Source organism: Gymnoscopelus braueri, assembly GCF_963280865.1.
Source record: "Gymnoscopelus braueri genome assembly, chromosome: 14".
Taxonomy (NCBI): Eukaryota; Metazoa; Chordata; class Actinopteri; order Myctophiformes; family Myctophidae; genus Gymnoscopelus; species Gymnoscopelus braueri.
In genome coordinates this window covers 37,892,969-37,911,000 of record NC_137619.1, presented here as the reverse complement: position 1 = coordinate 37,911,000, position 18,032 = coordinate 37,892,969, and the positions used below count along the sequence as shown (strand labels likewise).

At 43.0% G+C, this 18,032-nt stretch overlaps 1 protein-coding gene across 1 annotated transcript in view; it reads left to right on the top strand.

Moving 5' to 3' along the window:
• Positions 1–18,032, top strand: part of LOC308101105 (signal-induced proliferation-associated 1-like protein 2) — a 122,877-nt gene that overhangs the window by 34,075 nt on the left and 70,770 nt on the right. Inside the window, 2 exon segments of the mRNA XM_080450441.1 lie at positions 13,764–14,125; positions 14,128–15,528. Coding sequence (XP_080306567.1) covers positions 14,056–14,125; positions 14,128–15,528 — 1,471 coding nt within the window. The 5' untranslated portion in view covers positions 13,764–14,055.

The window sequence follows — 18,032 nt, the reverse complement described above, 5'->3', positions numbered from 1 at the left end:
GTAATGTGTTAATGACTTTGGAGAAAATGTAAACAAACACAAAACAAAATGATCCATTAATGGAAAAATTGTCTGTTTATGTACGGTGTCTGAATCTGTGAATAAACAATGCTAATTTTGTCCTTTTAAGATAAGGAAGAGAGCAGGACAGAGAGGGAGTGATGGCAAAAATTTATCGTGGATTACTCTTATTCATTCAATGTGAAAATGGTCTATCCGTCAGCAGCAAAGAGTTTTTAATCCTCTTCCTTTGGTACAAATCAACCCCCACTCTCTGTCTTAACAAAATGTTAAGCAGCTGTGCTTGTTAAATTCACAAATTCCCATTCACATTTTTGAGCATTTATTATTGAATAACTAGGCTGGGGTAGACGACTGGCTGTTCGTTACACGTCAGGCCAGATGCGACAGCTGGGCTGGGGTCCATCTCAATGGTTTTCCCTGCCCTCCTACTGAGGGTGTTACCCTCCATTCAAACTGGTCATTAAAATCTCACCGTTACTCCCTGCAGGCAGTGCTGGCCCGCCGCTGTGAGTTGGGCTGGTGGTCTGATAACAATAAGAGGGGTGGAGCTGGGAGATCGAGTTCATAGTGCCTGAGTTATAGCTGTGTGTCCAGGAAGGTGTGGGCGGGCAATTACAGGCCAGGCTATAGCGTCGGTGCTAATTTGAGTGTCAGCTGGTGGGAGATCCTTCCCCTCGTTTAGGGGTTGAATTATGGTGACATCGGAATGAAAGGCGACAGAGGAGAGAGCGATGTGTTGGTTTTCTTTGGACCGCACACTTCCATCCAGTGAGGCTGGCCTTGGCTTGTACAAACATGCACGTTACACTTTTTTTTACAAGTGCCCCCTATGGTTACGGAGGGCCGTAGGGCCTTTGGGAAGATGAAGCGCCCGGTTTCCCAGGCCCCTCTAATGAACTCTCAAGGATAAGATCGCCCAATTAATTGGGTCTGTGGTTTAATTGCACAAATCTCTCAGAGCACGGTTTGGCAAAACTCCCATTCTGCCCCCCCCCGTCCCCTCCACATTCATTATTCCACTTTCAACCTGTCATCATCTCTATTTTAGACCAGATTATAGGTGAAACTAATTAATGAATTAAAAAGTGAAAGAAAAGACTATTTCTAAATTTCTAAACAATTCAAACATTTGCAAAAAATAACAGCTCTACACACTCACAACGCGTTGTGATTCAGTGCATTGTGAGCCTGTAGATCAGCTATTTTCATGCCTCCATTGTACAACAAAGTGTATTACAGGGCTTAAGGGGTGAACCTCCCACTGTCCTTTGCAATAAACCCAGTTAAAGCAAAGAATAGCTCCAGTGGAGCAGAAACACAAGTGTGTTTGTCAAACTGGAGATGCCCGTGTCTGGTTGTGGTCTCTCACTATACTCCTGAACCCCCCCCGCCTTCTCCGACCGCAAGTGTGAGGAATTTAATATCGGTCTTTGCCCAAAACCATCACACGCACCCCTCCCATTCCCACCTCAAGGATGGAACAGCTGCTCGCAAAAGCAGGATTGGATCCAGAACTCTCCTGGTGCTGTGCTTTTAATCACAGCCCCTCCACAGTCTCACTGAGACTCCACAACATCATCTGCAGTGCACATTTGATCACGTTCGAGTGCAGAGTGACCTGGAAATGTCATTGTTTTGATTGTGTGTGTGTGAGCATATTGAAGAATCTAAATGGCGGTCAGTGAAGGATAAACAATGTGCTTCAGGCCCGGGTTTGTTTGTTTTCCGCTCGGTCGTTTTTCCTTCCTACTGTATGTACTAATAAGCCTGTGTGACACATCCAAACCTACTGTAGAGGAGCAGCCCCGACTGTAGCCCAGAAGCCTTATATCTCCCTTGGCCAGGGGGGATCACGCTTGTAGATGGCTGTGTAGATGTCTTGTTTTCTCTCAAGGGAGACTCAAGTTTCAATCTAGGTAGAACACACACACACACACACACACACACACACACACACACACACACACACACACACACACACACACAATTTACAATTTACAATGTAGGCATTTAGCTCTTAATCCAGAGCGATTTACATATATATATACATGGAAAGAAATAAGGTTGTTTAATTTGTGAATAGTAGACTTATATGGCTGTAGTTCATGTAGCGCAAGTACCAGTTTCAAATGCAATCTGCCTCGCTATATGATGGAATCCATGAGCTAGAAAATTGGAATAATCACCTTGGCCTCTAACCTATACTAGACCCTAATTTAGCATGACCAGGGGAGGGGATGATGACTACATCATGGCTTGACCTCAGTTCTGGAGGTCGACACTCCACAGGGACAAGGTCAGCTACCACTTCCTGCTAGCCTAAGACAGAGGAGCATTAATATTGGTCAATTACACCAAGGCTTTATTAAAGATAATTTGCCATAATTATGGGTCTGTGTTCACCCCCGGAACGCAGTAATTCCCAGCAGCATGCAAAGAGCTAAACAAACATGGTTGGCTCTCGCCTGAGGTGAAATAGGCCAGACGCCATCAAAGACAGCTCTTAACATGGAGTGTGTCGTTTCAAGAAATGTATACTTTCAGCAGTGTCATTGCCCATTAAAAGCACAATGCATTTTGACACCTTTAACAAGCACTAAGGTTCTGATTGATTAATTCACGGTTTAAGGATGCATAAAACAGCTCTGTCTCCAGAGTGACCATATTGAAATGCCATTAACTAACTGTTCACAGTGAGTTGAGAACATGTATAATAGTGCTCCTGACAGAAAATATACCCAAACTGCACCCGTGATGGGAATATTATATATATATATATATATATATATATATTTTCACAGCAACTCCTACAATTACCACAGTGCAAATTAAGATATTTTGAAAGGTCACAGTTCAATAGACTTCCTGGTGAGATAAGTTAAGCTATTCAGAATGACTGCTATCATTGTTACCAGATGCAGGAATCATTCATTGCCAAACAAAAAGCACACGTTTTCTTTTTTTTTGTAAAAAAAATAAAATAAAAAGAGAGAGAGAGAGAGAGCGAGAGAAAAAAGGAGCTATAATGACAAACCTCAAGTCCCCCCATTTCCTAATTTGCTACCATCTCTTGTGGATTAGACATGATACTATATCATCTTCATTTGACAGATAATGGGACAACTAGACTATTAGCAAGCTACAATGTTAGAAACATTTGAAGCACTGAATCTCAAAACAAAAGGACAATATAACGCAGTGCTTCTCAAACACTTTCATGTCAAGGACTCCCAAATTTATATTTATATTTGCCCCATTTGAAAATATTTTGGGCCAGGAACCCGCATGTGGGAGGATTTGTAAAAATGTGTCAAGATTTTGAGATAGTGCCCTGTTTGAGCTTGTAGATCGGCTATTTGCGAAATTCTGAAAAATGATATTGGCCATAAATGTTTAAACATGTTCCTCACTTTGCTGGGAACCCCCTGGAACCCCATCAAGGACCCCTGGTGGTTCCCAGACCCCACTTTGAGAACCAGTGATATAACGGTATTGGATGTCTCCTCTCCCAGATATCTAAATGGACATTTTGGTCACCTTATTAATGAGCAAAAGCTCCGTAGCTTCATTACTCTACTGTGATGTAGTCTAGTGAGGTTGTCACGGGGATGAGATCATGCTTTGCCTCCCCTGGCCCAGTGGGCAGGCCTGTCTGTCGCTGACAGTAGCGGGACTCATCTCGGGATGGTGGACGACACATCTTCACTTTTATGACAGCGTATTAATATCTGCGCAGCCAGCCCTTTAATCAGGCCACAATGTCAAAGGATTATTTTAAGACCTTGGCAGAACCTCTGTGCCTCTCCTCTCTGGATGAAACCAAGATGAAAGCCAGGCGTTCTGACAAGCAGAGACAGAAAATGAGTTCATCACTGTAATTAGGCGCGCACCCCCTCCTTTTTCTCTGCCTCCACATCACCCCCCCCCCCCCCCCCCCATTCACTCGGCCTTGTGTCTTAAACACCTATAATGGCTATACATTACTCCAGTAATAAAGGGGCTGTTAGCAAAGCAGACCGCCTACCTTCCATCTGCCGCCTCCCTCGTACATACATCCACAAAGGAGCAAGCAGGAAACAGCCTCCCCCAGGTCATGGAGAAAGATAGATTTCGCTGACCAAGTAAGCGTGGACGCACTCCCGTCAGAGGGGGGTGGGGGTGGGGGGTGTCGGTGGAGAGGGACGTAGCACAACTGTGTTCATTAATCACTGTCTGCAGTGAAAGTAGCTTGCACGAGGCTGGGGGTGGGGGTGGGGGTGGGGGAACCCAGACACAGACCACCATGCTCACTGGTTTGGTTTGGTTTAGCACTGGCCTGTGTTGCCAGTGTGAAATAAGGGGGCGCCTCACCTTTCTTTGACCCTCTAGTAGCGCTGACAGGGTGGACATGTATGATCATAAACAGAAACTCTGTCTCTCTCATCCTCACTCCTTTTTTGGTTACTTTGAAAACCACCATCTGTGGGACTGGGAGAGAGAATGGCTGCAAGACCGGAACTGGAACACAATCAGACCGTGTCAGTCTACCGTGAAAAGGCTGTCACAATAGTGAGTCTTTTCATGGATTATGGATTCATTAGAACTAGTATACTGTCAAAAATTGACAGAAATTGTCAAAAATAGCTAAAATAACAAATGTGTTGTAAGCTTTTAGATCTGCTATTTTCTCTATACGTCATACAACCAAGTATACAGGGCTTAAGCGGTTAAGCTGTGAACCTTGGCAATGACTTTATAGACTTACTATACTTACTTGTTTTTGTTGTCATGCGCTGAGAGTACGTCAACTGCCCTGTTCTGCTTTGTGCTGAATCTTCTCAGTCGTCTGTAAAAAGCCTCTGTGACAGAATGTTGCCATTGATAAAGGTATTTGCACAGGTGGCACTTTTTTGCTAGCATTGCACTTTGGCCTTGCTCTAAATCAGGGTGTGAAAGCTAGGGTTCAGTCATGGTCTGACGCGTGGGTGTGTTGTTGGTCACCACCAGACAGCCATCGCTCTTCTCTTTGCTCCATGCCTTTGAGAGACATCTCAATGGGATCTCATTCCTGTACAGAGAGGCCAAGAATAAAGGTGTTGCAGTTAGGAGTCCTTAGTTATTTTACTGCCAAATATTCATTATTATTCTGTAATGGATGAGCGGTTGAATTGTGTCAGAACTGCAGGAATGTTCACTGTTACTACTGCTATTAAAACTGATAAGCCTATGCCGCTTTCCTTTATTGCTAATAGCACTCTTAAAACCGTAATTCATGCTTTGCATTGAAAATTGCCAGCTGGTGAACGTGTGCTGCAGGGGCCATATTCATAAAACATCTAAGGCTAAAAGTAGCTCCTATAACTGGCTGAGTGAGATGGTGATTAACATTAAAACAGTTGAAAATCACAAGTACTTAAATCTCCCCAGCTGTAAATGTAATTGAAAGTCTTGTGTTGCTTACAAGCTAGACTGTTGTCAATACGCAGATTGGGTCCCAGAGATAAAAAAAAAAAAAAAAAGTTCCATTTGTACACTCAGAGTTACAGAGTTACGCAAGGGTCCATTTGCACCCCTTGTTGGCCGGACTAGACGTTGAGAAACACTGAACTAGACTATAAATCATAGACTGGCCTCTAAGTACTTTAGTGCCTATTTCACCCGCGCAACCTCGGTCAAAGCCGGGAACCCTGTTAGTTTCTTACAAAGGTTCTGGCAGTGGGATCTCTCACAGTGTCATAATTGTTGGTTGCCTATGCTTAATTTAGTCTCGTGGTTATTCGTGATGCAATGTGGCTTGTCCATCGCCTATTTTCTGCGAGCGACAACGTCCTACAACTAGGTATAATCAGGCTTTAGTATCTGAGGTGGAGAGTTTCTGTAGCATGCTGTGAAAATATACTGCTTATTATGTTGTACTTAGTTCGTACTTGTGATAATAGAGGTTCAGGTACTATTTATGAACACAAGTCTCTTCTATATCAAAAATAATTTAGAGCCAATATGCTCTTGACAAAGTCACAGAGACATTTTTCTGGAGCTGCTGCATTGACTTGGAATGGAATACCAACGTTGTGAGCACATATACAGCACTACTGGGGTATTGTATGTGTGTGTGGTTGCATTTTCTGTTGATGTCAATCTAATGAATTGAACATAAATAAGGCCAATTAGTAGAGCTAAAAGGGAACCATGGATGTTACTATATATTCTGATGATGGATTGTGTTTGTATAGCCAGCATTCTAGCCTTACACAACACTCATTTAGATATCATTTCCCTATAATAGGAGACAAATAGCATTATTCAGAACAGACAACAGTCTGAATTGTTCTATTGTGTATTCACACAACGATACTCTCTCTCTCTCTCTCTCTCTCTCTCTCTGTCTTGCTGTCCTATACAAGCGTTTTGTAAAATACCCTGTCACTCCAGATCATGTCCTTGTGAATATGAACCCATACAGCCCGTGGTCACAACCTTCAATTTCTTGGAACATGCTAAAATACTCAGGTTTCTACACAACCCCACCCTTCACTCTTTCAGAAATATACAGCGTATATTTTATTTCAGTTCTTTGATATGAGACAAAGGAACTATATAGACCTTGTATCATTGCTCATGCTCTCTGAGAGAGAGAGAGAGAGAGAGAGAGAGAGAGAGAGAGAGAGAGAGAGAGAGAGAGAGAGAGAGAGAGAGACGGAAACTGGTTGGACTGTGGGGTTGTTTGCCAATAGACCTACTTGAGACAGTATTATTACATTTTAGGTCATGCAGTTCTGTCCTTGAACTGTTATTTGGCCCAGGCTTGGGCCAATACTTTATTACAGCGATATTACAGCGATGCTTCAGACGTGTCCCGTATGTTGGTCTAGTCTGGCTTCTTGTTAATCTTCATGTGACCCACATTTTCACCCTGACATTGTTTATCCTTTTTTCTTAGTAAATGACTAAGAAATGTAAACATGGCGTGCAGTAGTCTGTTAATCATGTCTATGATACAGAGGTTCAGTCAAGGACAGGCTGACGTAAGCTAGCTGAAGCCCGGGGAGGCGGACTGAGTCAGTCTACACACAGACGTCCGGTTCAACATGAAGTCTTTCAGAGAGAGTAGCCTACAGTGAGCAAGGATTCTGACTCTTCGGTGATGAAAACCCATAGAAATGTATCACTGGGTTCACTCTGTGATGTTGAAGGGTCCCCTCAACAATGGAAAAACTCGCCTGAATATGATGTATGAGCAAAATGGCCGCCGTGGGAATATGGTCAATACCTTATGATGTTATCACATGACTGCAGTACCAGGAGAGTTGAGGCAGAACGCCAGCTCTGCTGCGGAACAAGAAAAACCCATTTAGGTCAATGCATGAAGGCTCATGGTGACTACTGTGTCACAGTGTGGTGTGATATGCCGTGCAACAGCGTGTCCGTGTTTAGGGACATCTTTGCAGGCCCAGTCTTAACATCACACCATCCCAAGAGGTGGGATTTTGGATACTGGGAAATGTGCCACATGGAAGCCACGCTGTTATTAGACCCTCTCTTGTTTTATTAAACTAAGCTATGTGACCAAAGCTTCACCTCAAATGTATATATTATGTGCAGATGGTCTGCAGCGGCATTAGTTATGGATAAATATGGAAACCCTGGGAGTTTGCTGCCTGTGTGTGACATATGAAAACCTCCCCAGAGGGAGCGAGACTGTGTGTTGTATCAAGGACGTGCCCATCAGGGTTTTTCAACCTCAGCGCCTCAGGTTAATGAACGTAGCTGCTGATTTCAGCCTTTTGTCCTGAGGAGCTGGCTGTTATTATTTACATTCCCCAGCTGACGAAGGGTGGGGGATGTTAACTCGTCGTTAATGTAATGCTTTCCCTGTCTTATCAGAGTGAAGCCGTTTTCCGGTAAAACTGTTCTGCTGATAAAGCCATTATTCGTTGTGTTAAGCCAGCCTGTTATCTGTGTTAACAAAGATAGTGCTGTGCCGGTATGGAATTCAGACACGCAAAGGTTTTGTGTCTGTAACAATAATTGTACTTCAGAGAAGCTCTGTAATGCAGCTGTTATTGTTTTTTTCTTAAATAACTGTTTTTGGAACAGAAAAGACATTCACAGTTTTAAGTATCGAATGTTTACTGTGCCTTATTACCTTTCATCCTAACCAACTTACACAGATTGCATTTAATTGAATACGCATAAACTAATATTCCTGTCTGATTTGTGGATGTGATGAGGCGACAAGCCGTCGGAACAGATCTACATCTAAACACATAAACGAACATCTGCCTCTTGTTGCTGTTACTAGCTCCATCACCATCTGTTATAGTATTGTTGGAATGACCAAGGAAGACATACAGTGGTTAGCACTTGATAACGGCAGTAATACCATCTGAGTGCCTCTGTGGTACCACAGTGGCACCACCACTACTTGGTGGTGCCACATTTGACACCTTTTTTTTAGGTGTAGTGTGGCTGATCGGCCACGATGTGGCGCATGTGAGTCCATGAACCCTACAGTACATTATTAGCAACAGGGGAAGGGTGAATGCATTTCAAAGTGATTGTTATTTTTATTTTTTGTAAACCTAGAACATAATGCAGTCCTTAGGATGAATTGAAATGAAAAGCAATTGTTTCTTTAAACACAACTGTGTTTCATGGTGGAAGAAGTACACAGACATTTTACTTAAGTAAAAGTAGCAATACCACAATATAAAAATACTCTATTACAACTAAAAGGCCTGTGTTCAAAATGTTACTTGAGTAAAAGTACAAAAGTATTGGCATCAAAATATACTTAAAGTACCAAAAGTAAAAGTACTAAAATATTTGAAAGTAGCCGATCTACAAGCTTGTAGATCGTCTATTTTCAAATGGCTGTGGTATAAAATAGGGCTAAAGTGGTTAATGTATAAGTTTTATAATATAATCATGTATATCTGCAAAGTCACTAGTAACTAAAGTTTTCAAATAATTGTAGTGGAGTAAATTACAATATTTGCCTCTGCAGATGTAGTGGAGTGGAAGTAAAAGTACAGTAATACTCCAGTAAAATAAAAAAAAACACCTCAACATTATTCACTAAATTCTGTGCGCCTCAAACTGGAATTGAACCCTGCTCTGCAAATAGTAAGGCCATTCTCTACTCCATTACACTACTGGTGCAGTAATAAGTGTATGGGGTCAGGACGTGTCACTTTCTCTATGTTCTGTGCACTACTCCTTGGAAAGTCAGAGATAAAAAGCTTGCAGCTCCCAAAGCTGCTACTGTCTGAGAGCAGTAACTAGTAACTATAGTAGTCAACTAAAAGTAAAATTTCAATAAAATGCATTATAAACTACTGTCCGGCACAATTATATTGTTTTAGAATGTGAAACAGAGTTAAATGAACACAGGAGAGTATAATGTACTAACTAACTAAGGACCCCAATTTAAACAAGCCATATGGCTTTCTTATTCCTATTTAGCAGCCAGCTTCCTATTTAGTCGACCTTGGATTTGAACTGTACTTTCATGTGCTTTTTGTCTGCAAACTTATAAATAAAGTATTCAATCAATCAATCAAAAAAAATGGCATGGTTGGAAAAACAGAGAGAGAATGAGAGAGTTTTCATCTGAAGAATTACTGGGGATCCACAGAAAATCTCTGCTATCAGTCTGTCTGTCAACGACATGCAATGACATGCAAATTAACTGGTTTAACACCTGGGCCAGGGTCTTTTGTTTGTCTCTAGGTCACCACAATGGACTCAGGAGCCCAGGAGTTGTGCCCTCCCCCCACACACTCACAAGCACACTTTTATTTTTTACTACATGTGTTCAATTGCAGTTTGTTTTCATTAGATTTTTAAGTGGATTTGCTAGTTTAGTTTTTAGTTTGTGAAAAGGCTTAGTTTTAGTTGAGTTTTTAAATTAGTTTCAGTGTTTGTGTTAGTTACTTTAGTTTGTGTAGTCACGATCTGCGCGGCCGTAAAAGTGCTCTAAACTCTGTCTGTAATCACCCAATAATGAATTCCTAAGACTTGGAGTCAGTTGTATTATTTGTAAGGGTAGTCAGGGGCAATATTCAACAAGCTCAGAATAGTGAAAATGCTCACAACACGTTGCATTGCTACAACTGCTGTTGTCATCGGCTGTGTGGAGACAGAAATGAAAACTGATTCTGAATTTTTGCTTAATCATTCTGAATCAGCTTTGCTATACATTCATCAAAAGTTATGAAAGTTCTAATGAAAGAACGGGACTCAACTGGTGACGTTGACAGAGAAGCATCAGAAAGATTCATCAGACTTACAAACATCCCATCAGAGAGAATTAGATGCATTTGGGGTTGACCTTAAAAAGGCAGTCGATGCCCAGTTAGTACTGAAGACAGAGAGATGTAATGAAAACAAAGTGCAAGTCATTTAATTGTTAATAATTATAAAATCTCTGTACAGTTACATTACTGTAGAGTCATTGTGTCAACTAATAACAGATCATAAGAAAATGCATCTTGACCTACAGTACCATTTTGATTGTTTGACAACCAACAACTAGCTCATTTTAAATAACACAACCGTCCCTATGGGATCTAAACTCCATCCATGTGTGGTCAAAGTGGCATTGACATTCCTGGCTGACACTCATTTAGATAGACATGGCATGCGTTTAAAACATTGACTAGACAGTAAAGACTCATTATAATCTACAAAGAACTCAGCTCTATACAATCATATTTATACCGTAGGCTACTCTTTAAATAGAAATCCTAATTTTATTTGACATTTACAAAAAATGAATAAAACATAATAAAATGCATATTCTTTAATAAAAATACACTAAATGCCTTTAGTTTACAGCCTATATTCCCTAAGGCTATACATAGGCTAGATCAAGTAAATAGAATTGTTGTTGTTGGTTATCAAACAATCAAAATGGTACTGTAGGTCAAGATGCATTTTCTTATGATCTGTTATTAGTTGACACAATGACTCTACAGTAATGTAACTGTTCTGAGAGGTCAAATTCTTAACAATTAAATGACCTTAACCATATTTCTGTTGTGCTTATCTTAATTTCATGGGCTCAACATTCTTGTCTATCAATGGTAAAACTTGTTACTATTATCTAATTAAATATAGTTTTGCTTAAAAGTAATCCAAAAGTAACTGAAAGTAGCTAGTAGTTACTTTTTAAATGGAGTAATCAGGATTAAGTTACTGACTACATTTTTAGCAAGTAACTTGTAACTGAAGGGGATTCCTTCGACAGGATGTGTGCATTAGCATAACCTGTTTAGGCTTGGTAGATCAAAATTCACTTCAAGATCCCCTCCCCCTTACCTCAAATCTCCCTCTCTCTCTTCCAATCCAAAAACTAAAGCAATGCTGTGTACCAGTTTAAACACTATAGGCCTATCTTTAAAGTGGCAAAGATCGGCTACTTTCAAAGATTTTAGTACTTTTACTTTTGGTACTTTAAGTATATTTTGATGCCTTTGTACTTTTACTCAAGTAACATTTCACTGTTTCAGCTGGAAGTGAGATGCCCCATTCTGTGTGTAGTGTCTTCACTGTCTTGTGATCTCATATAGCCATTATATCAACTGTACCAGTAGTATAGTGGTTAGTGTATTGTTCTCTGAATTTGGAGGCCTGGGTACGATCCCTACTTGGGTTGCTTAGAACCTTGGGGAAAATGTTGAGGTTTTGTTTTACTTTAATGGAGTATTACTGCACTTCTACTCCACTACATCAGCAGAGGCAAATATTGTACTTTTACTCCACTACAATTATTTGAAAGCTTTAGATACTTTGCAGAAATAAATTGTTATATTATTAAACATATATATTAACCACTTTAGCCATATTTTATACCACGGCCATTTGAAAATAGCCAATCTACAAGCTAGCTACTTTCAAACATTTTAGTACTTTTACTTTTGGTACTTTAAGTATATTTTGATGCCAATACCTTTGTACTTTTACTCAAGTAACATTTCACTGTTTCAACTGGAAGTGATATGCCCCATTCTGTGTGTAGTAAGGTGTGATCTCATACAGGCATCATGTTAACTGTATTGGTAGTGTAGTGGTTAGTGATTTGTTCTCTGGATTTGGAGGTCTGGGTACGACCCCTCCTTGGGATGTCAAGAACCTTGGGAAAATGTTGAGGTGTTATTTTACTTTAATGGAGTATTACTGCACTTTTACTTCTACTCCACTACATCAGCAGAGGCATATATTGTACTTTTACTCCACTACAATTATTTGAAAGCTTTAGACTTAGCAGATATAAATTGTTATATTATAAAACATATATATTAACCACTTTAGCCATATTTTATACCACGGCCATTTGAAAATAGCCAATCTAAAAGCTAGATCGGCTACTTTATTTTTTTTTAGTACTTTTAATTTTAGTTCTTTAAGTATAGTAATCCTGTTTACCAATTTAAATACTGTAGGCCTATCTTTAAAGTGGCAATATGCATACATCCATAAAATGCAGGTTTACAAGTGCCAAAAAGTGATTACAACTTCTAATTGTTGACTGAAAGATGTTATTGTATTGAGTTTCTTCCTGTCCTGGGAACTTGTTTCCACGGAAAGTTATATTTTACTACTTTTCAATATCTATGAAATTTAAAGATTACAGCTCACTCAATGTACCCATTGAAATAACTTTAAATGGCTGATCTAACACATGATTTTTTAAAAATGTTTCATTCCTGTGGGTTATATTTAATAGCCCACTGAGTGCAATTTACCAAAATACATCTTGATAATATAACCCATACAATTATTTGTTTCACTTCTCAACAAGTTCAGCTTCAATTGCAGCTTCTTTCTGTTGACTGAAAGCAGCCCTGTCTCAAATAGACACAACATGCCTATGTCTGGGCATTAGTTGCTCTCTACCGCCATCTAGTGGCACCACATAGAAAAAAGCGGTACCACAAAAACAGGTGGTACCACAGGGGCACCAGAGGGGTACCACCACTGACATTATCAAGTGCTAACCACTGTATAACTATCTCATTATAAGCTCATAACAGCACGCGCTCACCGCTAAAGTAGTAAACTGTATATAATGCCATGCTTTGAATAGCTATGGTTACTACAGCCCTCTGTATCCCTTATTCATTCTATACCCCTGGAAGCCTTTAACCCATTGAGACCTGAAGCCGATTCTACATGTCTCCTAAATCCCAACAGTTTTCTGAAAAACGTCTGTTTCTATATCAGTGGTGCTCAATCTTTTTCATGTCAAGGACCCCCAAAATTATATGTATTTGGCCACGGACCCCCATCAAAAATTTTTTTTGTTCCAGGGACCCCCCAGGAGCAAAGATTTTAGTTAAAAATGTTCGCTTTAAAAATATATATATTCAAAGATTTGCACACATTTTCACGATTTTTCAAAAATAGCAGATCTACAAGCTCGTAGCGCGGCACTCTGTGCCGCGCTATGAGCTTGTATATCTGCTATTTTTGAATAGCCCAAAGTGTAAAATAATGCTTTTTAGCTCAAATAAAAAAATGACACAGTTCCAGGTCTTAATGGGTTAAAAAGATTGGAAAAAAAGTACGGATAATTTAGGTCAATAATAATAAAACATTTCTTCTAGCTGAACTTGACTTTGTGTTAACAGCTTGTTTTGAAGGAAAACTCCATGATGCTTCTCTTCTTTTGTGTATAGAATGCTCAGTCTCAGTGTTGTCCGCCTGCCACCTCTTTGCGTGCTAACATGTCTTCTGTCTTTGTTTCTGTCCCACAGATCCAATGGGTCCAGCTGTCCCCCTGAATTAGGCAGAGTGCTGTGAAAGGAGAACGCACTCCGCTGTGCTTCAACACTTCTCAGACACTTGTCCTTGACACGCAAATGGTGCGCGTCTGTCGTCGTGCCAGCGGCCCTCTGTGAGTTATGGACTTGTGACAACGGTCGGTCCACTGACTCAGGAGAAAGGATCCCCCCCCCCCCCCCCCCCCTTGACACCGATGAGCGACTTGCATCATGTAAAGACGAGGGGTGCTGAGTGTCTGCTCCACAAAGAGTCCGCCGACAGGATATGAGTATTTTGAGCCCTGTGACAGACAACAAATCAAACGTCGTGGGAATCGCGGTGAGGCCCAGAGAGGCCCCAACCCCAACGCCATGCAGCCAGAGGAGCTGTTCAGCAGGAAACTCAAAGCCCTGAACGGGAGCATGGGACCACCGGCCTTCGGCGCACAGGGGACGTCTGACGGCGGGGGGAAAACTAACGGCGCGCCGGCCATGCCTAAGATGGGCGTCCGAGCCCGGGTGACCGACTGGCCCCCCAGGAAGGACGGATGGGACGGTCGGCCCTCACCAAACTACCAGAGTGTCATAACATCCTTTCAGAACGGTCAGCAAGACGAGCTACTGGAGCAAAGCGAGCCGGTCTCCCTGGACTCGGATTACTCGGACGATAAGTACACGCTGAGCGACCTCCTCAGCCACTCCCCGCTGAAGGGCCTCCACCCCATCCGTCAGCGCAGCAACAGCGACGTCACCATAAGTGACATCGACTCGGAGGACGTCATGGACCAGAACGCCGTCAACCCGAACACGGGGGCCTCGCTGCACCGAGAATATGGCAGCACGTCCTCCATCGACCGACAGGGTCTGGGGACCGGGGACGGCTTCTTCACCATGCTCAGGGGCTACCGGGTGGACACCATGGACCACCGTAGCGTTCCCCCTTTGGGGTTCCCCGAACTGCTGCGTTACGACACGGCCCTCTCCCCGAGTCTGCAGACGGCAGCCCAAATCGCCCGGGGCGAGATAGTCCACATCGCGGGCTTCGACTACATAGACAGCTCGCTCCTTTATAGCCGGGAAAGGGAGAAGTCTTTCATGAGGCGGCTCAAGTCGGACTCCTCCGAAACGTCTCTGTTTCGGAAACTGCGCACCATCAAGAGCGAGAGCGACGCCCTGCGCCTCTCGATGGAAGAGGACAGGCGCCCGCTCAGCTTTCAAAAGTGCTTCGCCCACTACGACGTCCAGAGCGTCCTCTTCAACATCAGCGAAGCCGTGGCGAGCAGAGCCACTCTGAGCCAGAGGAAAAACACCACCACGGGGGCCTCGGCCGCCTCTGCCGGAGCCGGAGTGGCATGCGGGCCCGGCGCCGACGGAGGGGTGTCGGTATGTAGCCCTCCGGTGTTCGAGTCCCCGCTGGGTAGCAGGGAGGACTTGAACCCGAAGGAGAACCTTGACGCCGACGAGGGCGACGGGAAGTACAGCAGCTTGGTGCAGAACTGCCCGCACTTCCGCAACGAGATCGGCGGCGAGGGCGAGCGGAGGATCTCCCTCTCAAGAGCCAACAGTGCCAACTACTCCGGCGGAGGAGAGAGCTGCTCCTTCGAGTCGTCCCTGAGCTCCCACTGCACCAACGCCGGCGTGTCTGTCCTGGAGGTGCCGAGGGAGAACCAGCCCATCCACAGGGAGAAGGTCAAACGCTACATCATCGAGCACATTGACCTGGGAGCATACTACTACCATAAATTCTTCTACGGAAAAGGTGAGTTATTGGGAGGCTGTGCACCCTCAGAGACGATGGTTATAGGTGATACAGGGAGGGTATGAATGACACATTGTTGAGGGGGTATGAATGACACATTGTTGAGGATTAGCACCGTCTACAGGCTAATAAATCCTAATCGCTCTGTTTTCACTTCGAAACAATTGTGAGGGAGAGCTCATACAGAGTGGAACAGCTCCTCCTCAAATTTCCTGACGGCCCAGTTATTTTAGTAGTGCTAGATGATATAAGGGTCCGAACAATAGAGCACTTGTGTCGGGTGTGAGGGTGTGCCTTTCACTTCCTCAGGAGGAGACGAGTGTCCGTGTCCTCCTTGCGATATCGCCCTCAGCCCCGTAGACGCTGTGATCAGTCAAGTGCGAGGTGAGTCGGGGGTGTGTGTTGCAGCTGTCCCCCGAGGGGGAACGTTGGAGCGTGAGCACCCCTCACATGAAACTACGAGAGGTCAGCAAAACCATGCCAAGGTCCCCGCACTCCTCATTAAAAAGACCCAGCGGTCCGACTCTGGGAACGCCATGTGGGCCCTGACCCATCGGCACCGTGAATGCGTTGCTGTTGTTCCCTCTGTCTACTGTGTGTCTCTCTGTGTCTCCCGGTTCATGGTGTATTGGGTTACCCGTTCTTAAGTGCTCCCAAAAAGAAAAACAGCTGCTTCACCTTTCACATTGAGAAATTCTTCACAACACTGGACAGTGTTTAACCACGTGAACCCTAGCATCCCTATTCTGGGGGAACCTTTGGCGAAAATAGCAGATCTAATAGTAGATCAGCTATTTTCGGTGAAGATATTTAGTGTGCAGCGAAAACAGGAGGGGGCCTTGTATTGGGAATCCCTTGGGAATTCAGTCAACTAAGTATAGAATTTAAGTGGTTAAACACACTGCTTGATTGCAAACCCTCTTGAGTCTTGATGTCTCGATCCGCTCATGGAGAATGAGTCAGTTACAGATCTAGTATGTATTTTGTTTATTCAATACCAATGACGGCATTGAGAGAACACGTTAGATTGTAGGTCTCAGGGCACTTTTACTTTGAATTTGCAGAATGATTTTCACATTTTATTTACACACAATGTTTTATGTTTTTTTTTCCCCACTTATTTTCACAGGAATTTTACAATGAAGTTATTGAATATCGATACAAAATATCCGCTGATTAAAGAAATCGGTATCAGCCTTAAAAAAAACGTATTCGTCAGAAAAGTAGTTTTTTCCACAAATACAACCACTGGTTATCAGTGTTATATTGTCTCTGGTGGTGTACATAATAACATTGAATTGATGGTTTATGCAGGACGATGTATAACTGAAGTGCTGCTTTTCAAATGCCTTTTGAGGCAATTTTAGATTATGCCTTTTTCCCCACTGTACACACTATTGATTTAGGCCTTGACCTTTTTTCCTATAGGCGTTTTATTGAACAGACAGGTCTGTCATCACCTCTGGACACACTCTCTCTCACACACACACACACACACACACACACACACACACACACACACACACACACACACACACACACACACACACACACACACACACACACACACACACACACACACACACACGTAGCGTCTCCAGTTTATGGCAGGCTTTTATCACTCTGAACTGAACTTTGATCCTATTGATTTCCTAAAGGCCTCTTCTGTCCCCCATGGCTACACAGGAGAGAGCATCTCTAGGCTGCTGTGATGGAGGTGGTGTAAAGCGCACGCCATCCCACATACCATGTATGGTCATATACATAGACATGGACCGCACAGGAGGACATATTAGTGGTATTTGTGTTACCAGTGCAATCTGCGATGCCCGTCCGGCCGTTGGGAATGCGTGCCTGTTTTGGAACAGGGCGATTGCTTGGTTCCCAATATTGCTACTGCCAGCGTCGTCAGGGGGGCCGTGCCTGTTCGGAGCGTGTGGTAATTTGGAAACGGGTGGCCATTTTAGAGCAGGCCGATCGCTTGGCCCCTGGAAGTGCTGAGTGCAGCATTGTCGAGAAGCGTGGTATGGCTGCATTCTCGAGAATTGCTTTCACTCAACACAGCTCTCCCTTTTGTCCCCAGAAATGCACCCGCCACGCGTGAGGTCGATCGGATGAACGGTTCTCGAAAAATGCATAGGACAATCATACAAACAGAGATTCTATGAATTATATTATATATACATACATTGAGTGTCTAGGATGCATGTCATAGAGAGGTAGAGAGAGGATATGAAATTAAGACAGAAGGGCACCATGTTTTCTAGATGGGAGCAGAGCTGGCTATACAAAACACTCAACCAGTCTGATTTAAACCACCGCAATTGATTAATTAACAATTAATTAACCATTCAAAATAGCAGATCTCTCTCTCTCTCTCTGGATGTTGTAGATCGGTTATTTTCAGCGAGCGACAGCATCGTTTGACAACATATAAATCAGGCTTTAGGATGCCTAGAGGCCCCTGTGCATAGTATTATGCACCCTGCCTACACCATGTGACC